The 16,108-nt window shown below is 46.2% G+C and overlaps 1 protein-coding gene across 3 annotated transcripts in view; it reads left to right on the top strand.

Moving 5' to 3' along the window:
* Nucleotides 1–16,108, top strand: part of SPTBN4 (spectrin beta, non-erythrocytic 4) — a 420,524-nt gene that overhangs the window by 26,667 nt on the left and 377,749 nt on the right. For all 3 annotated transcript variants that reach the window (XM_033954096.1, XM_033954095.1, XM_033954094.1), the window contains one exon: nt 15,265–15,430. In XM_033954096.1, the coding sequence (XP_033809987.1) occupies nt 15,280–15,430 (151 nt within the window). In that variant the 5' untranslated portion in view covers nt 15,265–15,279. The remainder of the gene's footprint in view (nt 1–15,264; nt 15,431–16,108) is intronic.

Genomic DNA, 16,108 nt, shown 5'->3' with positions numbered 1-16,108 from the left:
TCTCCTCTTCTCAAGGGAGAACAACCCCAGTCTCCTAAATCGTTCCTCATAGTCCAGGTTCTCCATATCTTTCACTAGCTTCATTGCTCGTCTCTGCACCCTCTCTAGCAGTTTTATATCCTTCTTTAGGTATGCCTTAGGCATCTTGTGTTGCTGTGGAACCGGGTATGGGCTAAATTGGGGAATGGGGTGTCAGTGTCCTCTCTGGCAGTTATAAAAGCTGAGCCTCAATTTCCAGCGGGACGAGATAATAGATTATTCCATCATTGGGCTCAGAAAGGTCTGCTCAAATTTCAAGACTTACTGGGACCTACCGGGGTACTATCTTTTGAACTGCTCCAGCAGAAGTATGGGTTGCCTGATGGGGACTATTTGGCTTATTATCAGATTCAACAATTTATGCATGCCCAAGGCTGGGGATCTAGATCACCTCTGGGGCAGGAACATTTTGAGAATTTGTGGTTGGTCTTGCAGAGGATCCCTCGACCTATCTCTGCGTTGTATCAGTATTGGAAGGTGCATACTATCACACATTTCTCCTACATGACACATTGGGAAGGGGATTTGGGACAGTTGCTTGCTTCTAAAGAATGGGGGGTTATATGTGGGGAGGTCTATAGGGTGTCTTCTTGTGCCTTAGTTCAGGAGAATGCCTATAAGGTGCTGACCTGTTGGTATTACACACCAGAGTGCTTGCATAGAATGTACCCTGAAGTGCTTGGTCAATGTTGGAGATGTGGCACTGCTGTGGGATCCTTTTTACATATTTGATGGGATTGTTTGGTTCTATGACCATTCTGGAGGAGAGTGGTTCATACTCTGACTGATCTTATTGGCGGGCCAGTGAGAGCTACACTTCAAGGCTGTTTGCTAGGCCTGAACAACCATAGGGAACATACATGGCAAACTAAGCTTCTTTGCTTAGGCCTGGCGGCAGCAAAATGTTTAATAGCAAATCATTGGAAGAATGAATTAGCTCCAACATATGATGAATGGCTTAATCATTTGCTGTCCTTGGGGAAGATGGAGATGGCCGTGGCTAAGTGCCGCTCTACTTATGTGTCTCAAGGTTATACCTGGAGGGGGAACGGGATAGGACATTTTCCATGCTCTTTAATTCTGCTCTATTGCACAGATGGATCTGGCGGACAAGAAACAGAGGGTAGGAGTAAAGGGACACTACTCTGACTGGAAAGGGGTCACAAGTGGTGTCCCACAGGGGTCAGTGTTGGGACTGCTGCTGTTCAATATATTCATAAATGACCTGGAAACAGGGACGAAGTGCGAAGTTATAAAATTTGCGTACGACACAAAACTCTCCAGTAGGGTCAGAACTGTTGAGGAATGCAAAAAGCTACAAAGAGACCTGAACAAACTGAACGAGTGGGCAGAAAGATGGCAGATGAACTTCAATGTAGAGAAATGTAAAGTCTTGCACATAGGGAAAGGGAACCCGATGTACAGCTATACGATGGGAGGGAGGGTACTGGGGAAGGCAACCTAGAAAAAGACTTGGGGGTATTGGTGGATAAAACAATGAAGCCAGCGGCGCAATGTGCAGCGGCCTCAAAGAAAGTGAACAGAATGTTGGGCATTATCAAAAAGGGTATCACTACCAGAACAAAGGAAGTTATCCTACCACTGTACCGAGCGATGGTGCACCTGCATCTGGAGTACTGCGTCCAATACTGGTCGCCGTACCTTAAGAAGGATATGGCGATCCTCAATAAGAGCGACTAGGATGATAAAGGGCATGGAAAACCTTTCGTATGCTGAAAGGCTGGAGAAGCTGGGACTCTTTACCCTGGAAAAGCGGAGACTTAGAGGGGACATGATAGAGACTTATAAAATCATGAAAGGCATAGAGAAGGTGGAGAGGGACAGATTCTTCAGACTAGTGGGCACAACAAAAACAAGAGGACATTCAGAAAAATTGAAAGGAGACAGTTTCAAAATGAATGCTAGGAAGTTCTTCACTCAGAGGGTGGTGGACACCTAGAATGCGCTCCCAGAAGAGGTGATAGGACAGAGTACAATTTTGGGTTTCAAAAAGGGATTGGATGACTTCCTGAAGGTGAAGGGGATTGAAGGATACAGATAGAGGGTAACTATACAGGACACAAAATGAATAAGGGAATACGTGATTTAGGTAAAGGATCACTTACCTGGGGTCCTGGGGGGCCACCGCGGGAGCAGACTGCTGGGCACGATGGACCTCTGGTCTGACCCGGCAGAGGCAATGCTTATGTTCTTAAATTCAAGTTTTCTGGAGTTTTTACTTTTAGATAAGTTATTTTTGAGCTGTTTTTTGGTGCTAAAATGCTGCCATGATGGCCATCTTGGATTCCCAATTTTTTTTTTCCCCCCAAAGTTTTCCAGAGCCTTCAAATCGCATTGTTTTGCCTCAAAACTGGCAGGGATGGAGTCCTCAGGCTCTTTTACCCCTAATTCATGGCAGAGTTGCACTGGATGGTTGCTTGAAGAGCACCCTTGTGCCATGTGCTGCACAGCATATGAAGGGGGGGGGGGGGACAGGAGCATCCAGCTTAGCCTCCCCTTTGATCTCTAGGGCTAAGGACCTTTGGGAGGCCTGTCTGTTGGGAGAAAATCCCTTCCAGATCTACGGAACAGTGGTGTACCTAAGTGTAAGTGCATGGAAGCTGCGGAGCCCAAGAGATAGAAGTAAGGCGGAGTTACCTAGAAGGGACTCACTGCCTTTTCTCTTGAATTCGTTAATTTGAAGGGAAGAGCTTTTATCCCAGGACAAGCAGGCAGCATATTCTTAACGCATGGGTGACGTCACCGACGGAGCCCCGGTACGGACCTTTTTAACTAGAAAGTTCTAGTTGGCCGCACCGCGCATGCGCGAGTGCCTTCCCGCCCGACGGAGGAGAGCATGGTCCCCAGTTTCTTCGTTTCCGCGGAGCGAAGAAGACGCATGTGTTTTCAACGGCCGTTGAAAAACTAATTTTTGCCTTCCCGCTCGCGTATTTTTTCACTTTTTTTCCTTTTTTCTTATCGGATTCCCTTTATTTTTGTTTTCAAAAAAAAAAAAAAACTCGTCGAGTTTTCCTTATTTTTTCAGGCCGGCCCCGGCGGGGCCTGTTGCCACCATACACGCCTCCGGGTTCAATTTTGCGGAGGCCGTGTTTCCATTCATGCCCCCTCAACCGGGTTTTAAGAAGTGCCAGCGGTGTGCACGCCCGATCTCCCTCACCGACCCACACAATTTGTGCCTCCAGTGCTTGGGTCCAGAGCATTGGGCTGACACCTGCACCCGCTGTGCTACGCTTAAAAAGCGTACTTTGAAAAATCGGCAGATCCAGCAAAATATTTTGTTTGGTACCGGATCTGCCATGGAACCGGCTGCGACATCGACGGCACCACAAAAGTCGGCACCGACGACATCAACACCACCGGACCCTTCCTCGGGGTCGTTTGGCCCAGGTAAGCCGGCTAAGAAGCCTCCCACTTCCCTTGAGCGCCCTCCCGGCACCGCACCGGCCCCGCAAACGCTCCGCTCCGATCTCGGTGAGTGCCTCATCATCGGCCTCCTCATCGCCGGAGCGTAGAGCGGCACCTATGGTACCGAAGAAGAAAAAAGCGGTACCGGTGCCTCCCCTGGACGACCGCATCGCGGCCATACTCCAAACACAGTTACAGGAGCAGCTGCAACAACAGCTCCAACAACTGTTGCCGGCGTTGCTGGCACCGCACCTTCCGGTACGGGACCGGTCCGAGCCTCACACTGTCCCATCGGTGTCGACCCCCTCGGTACCGATTAATACTTCCATGCCGGTGCTCTTGGCAGAAACACCTACAGTACATACCCGTGATGCTGCCGACCCTGTCCGGTCCCAGGAACGACATCGGTCTTCCTCACCCGGTACTGCCTCGGTGCGCTCAGGCAAATCTCTTTCAAAGACCCGCCATGCCGATCCCTCCACACCGATGTCCAAACGTACGCACCCCGACGTTAGGGACCCAGATTTGTGGGAAGACTCCCCTCACGGTACCGAGGAGGACGCTTCGTCAACCGACGAAGAACCCTCCATGACCGACACCGTCTCCAAACCAGAGCAATCCTCTTTCTCCAAATTCCTTAGGAAGATGTCAGCAGCTCTTTCCATTCCCTTAGAGTCCGACTCTAAAAAGTCTCAGGCTTTCCTCGATGCCCTAGACTTTGAGCAACCTCCCAAAGAATTTCTGAAGTTGCCCGTCCACGACATCTTACGGGAAACTTTCTATAAAAACTGGGAAGCTCCCCTCACGGTTCCTGGAGCCCCTCGTAAATTGGATAGCTTGTACCGGGTTATTCCAATCCCAGGGTTTGATAAACCTCAATTGCCCCACGAGTCCCTCCTGGTGGAATCTACTTTGAAAAAATCTCAGGGTTCCAGTGTATATGCCTCCACCCCTCCTGGCAGAAAGGGAAAGACCATGGATAAATTTGGTAAGCGCCTTTTCCAAAATGCCATGTTAGCCAATAGAGCCAACAACTACACCTTCCACTTCTCCTTCTACATGAAGCATCTGGTGCAACAGCTCTCCTCCTTACAGAAATACCTTCCTGAACGTAAGGTCCCTCTTTTCCAGCAACATATTTCCAGCCTCCTCCAACTCAGGAAATTCATGGTTCGCTCCATCTACGACTCATTTGAGCTGACCTCTCGCGCATCTGCCATGGCGGTGGCCATGCGACGTTTGGCATGGCTGAGAGTCTCTGACCTGGACATTAACCACCAGGACCGCCTGGCTAACGTACCTTGTCTTGGTGATGAACTCTTCGGAGAGTCCCTGGACTCAACAACCCAGAAACTCTCAGCACATGAGACCAGGTGGGACACTCTGATTAAACCTAAAAAGAAGACTCCACCTGCTCGCACCTACAGACAGCAGTCTTCATACCAGCGCAGGTTCTCGGCCAGACTCTCAACCCGCCTCAACAGCAGCCTCGCCGACCTCGTCAACAGCATCAATCTCAAGCTCGCTCACAGTCTCACCAACCTGCTAAGCCTCTCCCTCCGTCAAAACCATCTCAGCCCTTTTGACTTTTTCCTCCAGGGCATAGCCAGTCTCCCATCATCATTGCCTCTTCCTCAGCCTATCGGAGGTCGCCTCCAAATCTTCCTCAGCCGTTGGGACCAATGGGTCCTCAACATCATTCGCCACGGCTACTCTCTCAACTTCCAGACTCTTCCACCAGACAATCCTCCCGTAGAGTCTGCTTCTCACTCCTCCCAAACCCCCCTCCTCCTGAGGGAGGTCCAATCCCTCCTTCTTCTCAATGCCATCGAAGAGGTGCCTCCGGACCAAAGGGGTCAGGGATTCTACTCCCGCTACTTCCTGGTTCCCAAGAAGACAGGAGACCTTCGTCCCATCCTCGATCTCAGGGACCTCAACAAGTGTCTGGTCAAGGAGAAGTTCAGAATGCTCTCCCTTGCCACGCTTTACCCTCTTCTCTCTCAACACGACTGGCTATGTTCCCTGGACCTCAAAGAGGCCTACACTCACATCCCAATCAATCCGACTTCACGTTGCTACCTACGGTTTCAGATACAGCACCGTCACTATCAGTACAAAGTGCTACCTTTTGGCCTCGCTTCATCGCCCAGGGTGTTCACCAAGTGCCTTATTGTGGTTGCGGCCTTCCTCAGATCTCACAACCTCCAGGTGTTCCCCTACTTGGACGATTGGTTGGTGAAAGCACCTACGTCTCCACTTGTGCTACAAGCCACTCATCACACCATCTCTTTCCTCCATCTCCTGGGGTTCGAGATCAACTACCCCAAGTCGCATCTGCTTCCCACACAGCGACTTCAGTTCATTGGAGCAGTTCTCGACACCACACTAATGAGGGCGTTTCTCCCCTCCGACCGTCAACGGACCCTGCTCCACCTCTGTCGTCAGGTGCTCCTTCATCACTCCATTCCTGCCCGACAGATGATGGTTCTCCTGGGCCACATGGCCTCGATGGTCCATGTGCTTCCTCTGGCGCGACTCCACCTCAGGACACCTCAATGGACTCTTGCCAACCAATGGTCACAGACCACGGATCTTCTTTCTCATCCCATCTCTGTGACATCGTCTCTTCAGCAATCTCTTCAATGGTGGTTGAACTCCTCAAATCTTTCCAGGGGTCTACTCTTTCATCTACTCCCTCACTCCATGATCATAACCACGGATGCCTCCCCCTATGCGTGGGGAGCTCACCTGGGAGATCTACGCACCCAGGGACTCTGGACCCCTCAGGAGCGTCAACATCACATCAATTTCCTGGAACTCAGAGCCATGTTCTATGCTCTCAAGGCCTTCCAGCACCTTCTCTGCCCTCAGGTTCTTCTCCTTTGCACAGACAATCAAGTCGCCATGTACTACATAAACAAGCAAGGCGGCACCGGATCTCGCCTCCTTTGTCAGCTCTCAGCATCTGGACCTGGGCCACGGCCCGCAATCTCTTCCTCAAGGCTGTCTATATCCAGGGCGAACAGAACTCCCTGGCCGACAATCTCAGCCGCATCCTTCAACCTCACGAGTGGATTCTGGACCCTTCAACACTCCACTCCATCTTTGCTCGCTGGGGCACTCCGCAGGTGGACCTCTTTGCAGCGCCTCACAACCATCAGCTGCCCCAGTTCTGTTCCAGACTCTTCTCTCCTCATCGTCTGACCCCAGATGCATTCCTGCTCAACTGGACGGATCGGTTCCTCTATGCCTTTCCTCCACTACCTCTGATGTTACGGACGTTATCCAAACTCCGCAGGGACAGGGCCACCATGATTCTCATCGCTCCTCGGTGGCCTCGCCAACACTGGTTCTCCCTCCTGCTTCAGCTCAGCTCCAGGGAGCCCATTCCTCTTCCTGTGTTTCCTACTCTACTTACGCAGCAACGTCAGTCTCTACTGCATCCCAATCTGTCTTCACTCCACCTGACAGCTTTCTCTCGGGCTGACCTCTCCAGAGAATCTGTCTCAGCCTGTCCGTCGCATTTTGGCTGCCTCCAGGAAACCGGCCACCCTCCAATGTTACCATCAGAAGTGGACCAGGTTCTCCTCTTGGTGTCTACTGCATCATCACGATCCCACCTCATTAGCGGTGGAAACTGTACTGGACTATTTGCTCTCTGACCGATGCTGGCCTCAAGTCTACCTCAATCAGAGTCCATCTCAGTGCCATCACTGCGTTTCATGAGCCTATCCTCGGAAAACCTCTCACGGCTCATCCACTGGTTTCCCGGTTCATGAGAGGCCTCTTCAATGTCAAACCACCTCTGAAGCCTCCTCCTGTTGTCTGGGACCTGAATGTGGTTTTATCAGCCCTCATGAAACCCCCTTTTGAGCCTCTTGCCACAACTTCGCTCAAACTTCTAACATGGAAGGTGCTTTTCCTCATTGCCATCACCTCTGCCAGGAGGGTTAGTGAGATGCATGAACTGGTCGCCGATCCACCGTTCACTGTTTTTCACCATGACAAGGTGGTTCTGCGTACCCATCCTAAATTCCTTCCCAAGGTGGTCTCGGCTTTTCACCTCAACCAGTCCATTGTGTTGCCTGTCTTTTTCCCTAAACCCCATTCTCATCCTGGGGAACAGGCGTTGCACACGCTGGATTGTAAGCGTGCCCTTGCATACTACCTTGACCGTACCAGGGCTCACCGCTTGTCCCCTCAGCTCTTTCTGACCTTCGATCCTAACCGTCTAGGTCGTCCTGTCTTTAAACGGACGCTTTCCAACTGGCTTGCTGCCTGTATTGCGTTCTGTTATGCTCGGGCCGGTCTCTCACTGGAAGGTGCTGTCACGGCCCACAGGGTCAGAGCTATGGCTGCTTCTGTGGCTTTCCTCCGTTCCACGCCCATCGAGGAAATCTGCAAGGCTGCCACTTGGTCCTCAGTTCACACGTTCACTACTCACTACTTTCTGGATGCCTTCTCCAGACGGGATGGACACTTCGGCCAATCTGTGTTACAAAATTTATTTTCCTAATGGCCAACCATCCCTCCTCCCTTTCTGTTAGCTTGGAGGTCACCCATGCGTTAAGAATATGCTGCCTGCTTGTCCTGGGTTAAAGCACAGTTACTTACCGTAACAGGTGTTATCCAGGGACAGCAGGCAGATATTCTTACGTCCCACCCTCCTCCCCGGGTTGGCTTCTTAGCTGGCTTATCTTAACTGGGGACCACGCTCTCCTCCGTTGGGCGGGAAGGCACTCGCGCATGCGCGGTGCGGCCAACTAGAACTTTCTAGTTAAAAAGGTCCGTACCGGGGCTCCGTCGGTGACGTCACCCATGCGTTAAGAATATGCTGCCTGCTTGTCCTGGGATAACGGTTTACATGAGTTTATTTGGATAGCCAGGATACTCTTATGATGTCTGGCAATGAGCTAGTGGTCGCGTAGAGGGTCTCGGGCTCCTAGGGCACATCAGTGGCATTGTCAGAAGCTGCCAGAAAGAGAACAAGTGGGGAATGGGATGGAATATGTCAACCTTGAGACAATCTTTTATCTATAAACTTAAAATAAAATACATGTAGAAACACATGAATAAAAAAAAATCCTATAAACGTAATATCCTTATTGTGAAAGGATCCAGTTGATAACCCGACACGGTCTGTGTTTTGGCCTCCAGGTGAAGGCCTGCCTCAGGGGTGTGTTTAGGTCCACTAGGTGTCGCTCCAGTGCTGGGAATACGAACTTTAAAAATAAAGCTTGTAAACGCATGTAGGACTCGTAAAACAGCTCAAAGCTCAAAAAAGCCCCTAGCAATCCATGACTTGAGTAGGTTAGCTTCTGTAGAATCATTTGACAGTGCTTTTCTGCCTTGAAAGTGAAGGTTAAGAAAGCTTGGAGAAGGAAAATATTCCTGTGAAGCCTTTGCTTGGAGGCACAGATGTGGAACTCATACAGGAGGATCCAATGGTTAAGTGGCAGACAGACAAAGCCCTACACCTTCAGTAGCTCTAGGAATTGAAGTCCAGGAGAACAGACCAAAAAAATGATTGGACTAAAGGAAAACAAGGTCTTTCAGTTGGTGTTCCATTTCTTCAACATTTCTTTTGTTTCAGTTTGTAATCCACTGTCATAAGAACATAAGAACATAAGTCGTGCCTCTGCTGGTTCAGACCTGAGGTCCATCATGCCCAGCAGTCCGCTCACGCGACGGCCCATCAGGTCCATGACCTGTACTAGCCCTCTATCCATATCCTTCTATCCCCTCCAATCCCTTCTTGAAATCCAATACCATCCGCTCATGCAGCGGCCCATCAGGTCCAGGACCTGTATACTAGCCCTCTATCTATACCCTTCTATCCCCTTTTCCTTCAGAAAATTGTCCAATCCCTTCTTGAATTCCAATACCTTACCCTGTCCTATCACTCCCTCTGGAAGCGCGTTCCAGGTGTCCACCACCCGTTGGGTGAAGAAGAACTTCCTAGCATTGGTTCTGAATCTGTCCCTTTTAATTTTTCAGAATGCCCTCTCATTCTTGTAGTTGTCGAAAGTTTGAAGAATCTGTCTCTCTCCACTTTCTCTATGCCCTTTGTTATCTTATAAGTCTCTATCATATCCCCTCTGTCTTAGATCATTTGGTGGGACAGGTGGTATAAGTTGAATGAATAATATTAAAAAGGGCTTCGGTGAGATCTAGCGCTCATTGAAACCGTATGTATGGAAAACAAAGGCCAGTGCTTATTGCCACTGTCAGCACTGAAGGTGAAGGCCAGCACTTATCACTGCTGTTGATGCTGAAAACAAAGTCCTGTATCCACTGATGTTGGCTATGCTGATTTGAACAGTGATTATTGGGGAAGGTTTTGCAGGCTACAGAAAAGTGCTTGTCGGTGGTTAGTGGCAGTGCTGTTCAATGGCAACATTTGGGGTATATTTCTAGTCAAAGGAGAGCCTAGATAAGTGAGTAAGTTAAATAAATAAATAAATGCTTCTGAGCCATAACTGGTAGTCAGTCTCCTTTTGTGACCTTGCCATAGGACCATGAAATAGCTTTACAGATTTCTTAGACTCTACTTATTGTAGGGACAGTATTGGTTGCCTCTTCCTCATTTACACTTGCACTCACCATAGGAATATCCGCATTCTGTCACCTAGAGATCTGGCCCCTAGCATCTCTCAGCTCTGGCATAATTCTAGACCAGGGGTGGGCAACTGTGGTCCTTAAGGGCCACAAACCTGTCGGGTTTTCAGAATTTCTATAATGAATGTGCATGAGATCTATTTGCATACATTGAAAGAAGTACAGCAGACCCTCAATATTCACGGGAGTTAAGGGCAGAGCCGGTCCACGAATAATTTTTTGACCTGCTCTGACTCACCTCCGCCTCCCTCCTGCAACCCTGACCTTGCCTGGTGATCTAGCAGCGACGCGGGGCAGGAGTGATATTCCTATGCTCCTACCCCTGTGTGTTCCCGTTGTCTTGCGAGACTACAACGGAAACTCTCGTTACAGTCTTGAGACCATGGGAACACACAGCACGGTTCTGCACAGGGCAGGAGCGTAGGAAGATTGCTCTTGCCCTTCGTCGCCGCTAGACCACCAGGTAAGGTCTGGGGGATGTCCAGGGTAGCATTTCTCAATTAAAAATCAAGGCTAAAAGAAAAATTGCGAATAACCAAATTCGCGATTGGAGAAACCGCAAATCTGGATGGGGGACTGTACATGCATTTTCATTGTGGAAATCTTGAAAACCTCAGTGGATTGTGGTCCTCAAGGATCTTGGTTGCCCACCCTGCCCTAAACTCAGGAAAATAGGGGTCCTTAGAGATTCTGTAAACTTGGAGTGGGCTCCAGGAATTTGTACCTCTCTACTTTGGTAGGGGACAAGTAGTTTTAGCTGACCTCTGCTTCCTGGGCTAGGGCAGAAAGGAGAGAATCTTGCAGCTAGGGGGTCATCTTTCCAAATAAGGAATATTGCTTTCAGGGTCAGGCATTTTCTTGGGAGGTAGGGCTGCCAATCTGCAGGGGGTCTCAGTATTTGCAGGAGGGGATCCTGCCTACAGGGGTTATTAGAAACTCTTTGTGTGGGGGAGGAGGGAGGGAGAGATGGCATCGTAAACTGCAGGAAGGACATCAGAAGCTGTGGGGGAGGGGGTGGATCATGAACCTGTTGTATTACTACAGCCAGCAGCTCTCAGTTTCATAGTGCCAGGGCTACATTACATGCCTGGACTGATAGCATGGCCCTGCCATGCAATGCAGTGCCCCTATGTTAGCTTTCTGCTCAGTTCTATAAATGCAGAACAGACTCAAAGCATGCCCCCTGCATTAACTACACAACCTTTGCACTTAACACAGTATAATTTGGGTGTTAACCTTGTGGTAAGTGCTAAATTTACCATGGCTTAGTAAAATAGCCCCTAAATAATTTAAAACAACAAAATTAAAATAATCAATGAATACACTGCAAAAAGTTTGAATCTGGTGGACTCATGTCTGGACTGTAGGGAGCATGAGGTAATACCTCCCAGCCATATTTGTATAGTTTTTCAATGACGAGTGGAGAGCTCTTCCCCATGGCTAAAAGATTTTGACGAGCTCAATCAAAAGTCAAGCAAATTATGATTTTTGCTTATGATCATGAAGGCATCATCATTACAGACAAAGTTCCATGTGGAACAAGTGTCACAGCAGTGTATTATTGTGATTTTTTGCAAAAAAAATGCGTAGAAAAATGCACAAAACCCGACCTCAGTTGCTCTTGGCTGGGCTACTCATTGTTCACAACAATGCTCGCCCACATATAGGGAATGTCGTCATTGAAAAACTATGCAAGTACGGCTGGGATGTGTTACCTCATGCTCCCTACAGTCTAGACATGAGTCCACCAGACTTCGACCTTTTTCCAAAGTTGAAACAACCTATGTGTGGACATTGTTTTACTTCTCTGGAAGAGCTTTTTTCCGCTGGTACCAGAGCCATTCGGCAACTGAACAAAAACGGTGTTGGGACTCAGTCATTGCAAAGCAGGTAGACTATATTGAAGGATTGTAAAGAAATACTTGAAAAAAAAAAAGAAAATGTGTAAATTAAAAAAATAGTGTTTTTTGGGGGGGGGGTTCTGGTGGTGGTGGTGGTGGGGGTTGGTTTCTGTGGGTCTTCGTGAAGGAATAACACGAACGACCTGACTGTTACTGCTATTTCCTCTTGTTTGTATTGTTTGTTGATTGTATTGAAAAAAAACAACCAAAAACTTAATAAAAATGATGTTTATTAAAAAAAAAAAAAAAAAAGTGTGCATTATTTATGAATTACCCTGGTATATCGCTAAGGCTACCTCACAATGCCAGGAGCTGCTGGATACTGAAACCTTCATCCTCTAGCTTTCCAGCTGTCTACTGTACTACAGCTTTTCTCTATATCCACTTGTACTATAGTACTGTAGTCTTGTCAGACAAAGCAGAGCTAAGGCTTGTCAATAACCTGCCCTTCTCCCCTAAAAGCTACAAATACAGGCTTTCTCTCTCTTCGCCTCCTACTTCCCTCCAGCTAGTAACAGATTGGGATGCTTATCAGGGTAGAAAGAGGCTACAGATATATAAAATTTCCTTCTGGTGTTTGTAAATTATAATTATCCAAACAGGTTCAAGCTAAACTTCCGTGATATTATTATACTGGTTCCCAAATCTTTCTGTTTGTTTAATTAAGATCATTTGGGATATCACTGTTCACGGGTGATCATAACCGTTTCAAATATTATGTCAATGACAAATCACCCTTTACTGAATGATGAACTTAAGGGATGTATTCTTTCCTTCTTATATGTTTTTGTTTTTTCACTTTTTGAATCTTTAATACTTTAGAACTAGTCTTGTCGTACCAACCTCCCGCGGACATTCATTAGTCTCCTTTTTTTTCCCCCCGTATATCAATATTTTATTTATATTTAACAATCTTCATTTATGAAATTTTCAAGTTTTTAATTTTTCAAACATTTAAAATTTCATTTATATTGATAGTCATGTTGATGGTAAACTCATTTGTTCCAATCACAATGAAGCCTTGCTTATACTTAGCTTTGTTCCGAATGCACTGCCAGTACTTTCAATTCTCTGCTTCTGTGACTGGATCGGTTGTCAAATGATTTTGTTAAGATGATACTATTGCTCAACGGAGCTTCCCCATTTCACTCAATTAAGAGCTTTCTCAGGAGATATTCAAAACCATGTGTGATTCTACCCATCGGCACTATCTGGAAGAAAAACCTCTCATTAAGGAAAGAACCTTGGTTTATTCTGCTAGAATTTACTTTTTTACATTCTTAAAACCTTTATTTATAATTATATACAGTGTGTATATATATGTGTGTGTGTATATATATATATATATATATATATATATATATATATATATATATATATATATATATATATATATATATATATATATATATATATATATATATATACATACATATATATACACACACACATATATATACACAGTGGTGCCTCACACAACGAACTTAATTCGTTCCAGGAGCAAGTTTGTTATGCGAAAAGTTCGTTGTGTGAAACGCGTTTTCCCATAAGAATACATGTAAAACAAAATAATTCGTTCTGCAGCCCTGTTTTCCCATAAGAATACATGTAAAACAAAATAATTCGTTCTGCAGCCCTACATTTCCCTCCCTCCACCTCACCTTATATGCAGAGTTTGCCAGCTTTCTTTTTCACCCAGCCGCACGCTTTCAAAAAGCTGTGCACGCGCAGCTGCTGGAGTTGATCAATGTTCTCCTCTCCTGCAACTTCCGGTTTCCGGTTGCGTCAGAGGAGAAGATTGAACAACAGAGCATGCGCGCATGTGCTGCTCTTTGAAAGTGTGTGGCTGGCCGAAAAAGAAAGCCGGAAAACTCGGCATCTAAGGTAAGGTGGAGGGAGATGATGGAACACTGCATTCAGACAGGAGGGTGCTGCTGTTCCCGGCTCACATTAGGAAGCGGCGAGAGTAGTTCCGCCCCCCTCGGGCGACTTCGTTGTGTGAAACGAAGTTCGTTATAGGGAGCAAGACAAAAAGTTCGTTATGCGCAGCATTCGCTGTGCGAGGCGTCCGTTATGCGAGGCACCACTGTATATATATATATATATATATATATATATATATATATATATATATATATATATATCATACTGTTATTGATGAGTTGCTAATAAATTATCCTCTCTTGTATTCATTGACTGTTACTTTTGTGTCTGTGTTTTACAACATTTCTTCCATAGACTAAACTAATGTTACTAAAACACAAAAGGGGAGAGGAACGCCCTGGTGCCCTATCTAGCCAGCCATAATTAATAAGTCTGGGTAAAAACCCAGGTTTTCAGAGCAGCTCTAAATTTCTTCTCAGAGGGTTTCTGATGAAGCTATAGGAAGTGAGTTCCAAAGAATGCAGTGCATTAGGGCATAGACGGGTGGGTAAGCAGAGTGGGCAGACTTGATGGGCTGTAGCCCTTTTCTGCCGTCATCTTCTATGTTTCTATGTTTAACCGTAATTTATACGAGGATTGATTCATAAGTCATGACAACTATTTTTTTCTCATGAAAAGGTTCCAAGACTGGAAATCTAATATATACATTGGAAAGTGTGCAACATGTACTTCTTAATGTTGCTGTCGTATATGAGATGAGTGCAGTGGTCTGGAATTGATCACACCCCCAATGTCAATCTTTTGGTGACAGCGGTGCATAATGGAAGTAACTAAAGTCAAACAACGCTCTTACTTTAAATGCAGCTGATGGTATTCACCATCTTTCCCATTGATGGCATTGAACCGTTGTCAACCTGGGAGACTAATTTGAAGGATGTTAACAGTTGAACAGTTTGTTTATGCTGTATGCCATAATAAAATGATGATTTAAAATGTCATGTTTTATGCTTCTTCCGTACCATAGACCGCTGCACTCATCTCATCTGGTGGCAACATTAAGAAGTGCATGTTACATGCTTTAAAACATATTAAATTTCCAATGTTGGCAAATATTCAAGAGAAAAAAACTAGTTGCCATGACTTACGAATCAACCCATGTATTAATGATGGAATGACCAGCAAGTTAGTATATACTGAATGCAGAATGCAGGAAGGGGTTATGAAAAGGGCATAGATAAGATGTGGGCTGTTTGCCCTGTGTAAAAAGCTGTAAGAGTAAGAAGAATTTTAAATGGCTCAGGGCCTATTTCTGTGTTGTGAAAAGACAGCCCCTATAACCTTTGTACTTCTGTCATTAAAGCTGATCTGCTGCTGATTATAGAAATTTCTGTACTAGGTTCATGTCGCTTCAATGGCCAGTGTTGCAGTGGAGCTGGACAACATGGAGGTCCACCAGCCGCAGGTCAACAACAACAACCGCTGGGAGAATGTTGACCGTGCCTGGGACGAGGCCACAGCTACCGCCAAACTCTTTGAATGCTCCCGGATCAAAGCTCTTGCAGGTATCATCTCTTCTGAGTGCCTGAGATATCTTTTGTGTTGTATAATACTGTTCTTGTATTATGTTGTTTTCTGTTCTCATATTAAAGTTATTTTCTATTGTGTTTTATTTTGTTTTGCTATTCCATTGTACTCTTAAATAAGCATGCAAACTCTCTTTCAAACGCACTAAGCCTTCTTTTAAAAACAAGTGAGAAAGCATGTAGAATGTGGCGTATGAAGATCTTAATTAAACATGCATTAATATAGTAGCATCAGACATCTATAACAGAAAGAACCCCACACATACAGAGCTATACCATCCCAAAAAAGTGGAGCAAAGAGACCTCAGAAATTATCGCTCCTTATTTTCAGTGCATTAAAGTCCTGTAATAGAGCTAGCACAGTCATTGGTCTCTGAAAAAACTCCATCAAGTACTATTTAAATCTTTTTAATTTCACAGTTATAAATCCATTTGTGCAACAGGTTACTTATCTTCATAGTTGTCAGGACAGTTAAACCACTGGCATACATACACGCTCTGCTACTGAAATCCAATCTGCAAACGCTTCCAAAGGCTAAAGGAATGTAATTTTGTCTGTATGTCTAAACCAGACCCTGCTCTGCCTGCCAGAAACTATCTCTAGCAGAAGGTTCAAGCTTACAAAACTGTAGAACTTTAAAAGGCTATTATTCTATG

The sequence above is a fragment of the Geotrypetes seraphini genome, chromosome 8 (genome assembly GCF_902459505.1).
Source record: "Geotrypetes seraphini chromosome 8, aGeoSer1.1, whole genome shotgun sequence".
Classification (NCBI taxonomy): domain Eukaryota; kingdom Metazoa; phylum Chordata; class Amphibia; order Gymnophiona; family Dermophiidae; genus Geotrypetes; species Geotrypetes seraphini.
Note: the sequence above shows the minus strand (reverse complement) of the source record. Positions and strands in the feature narration are given on the sequence as shown.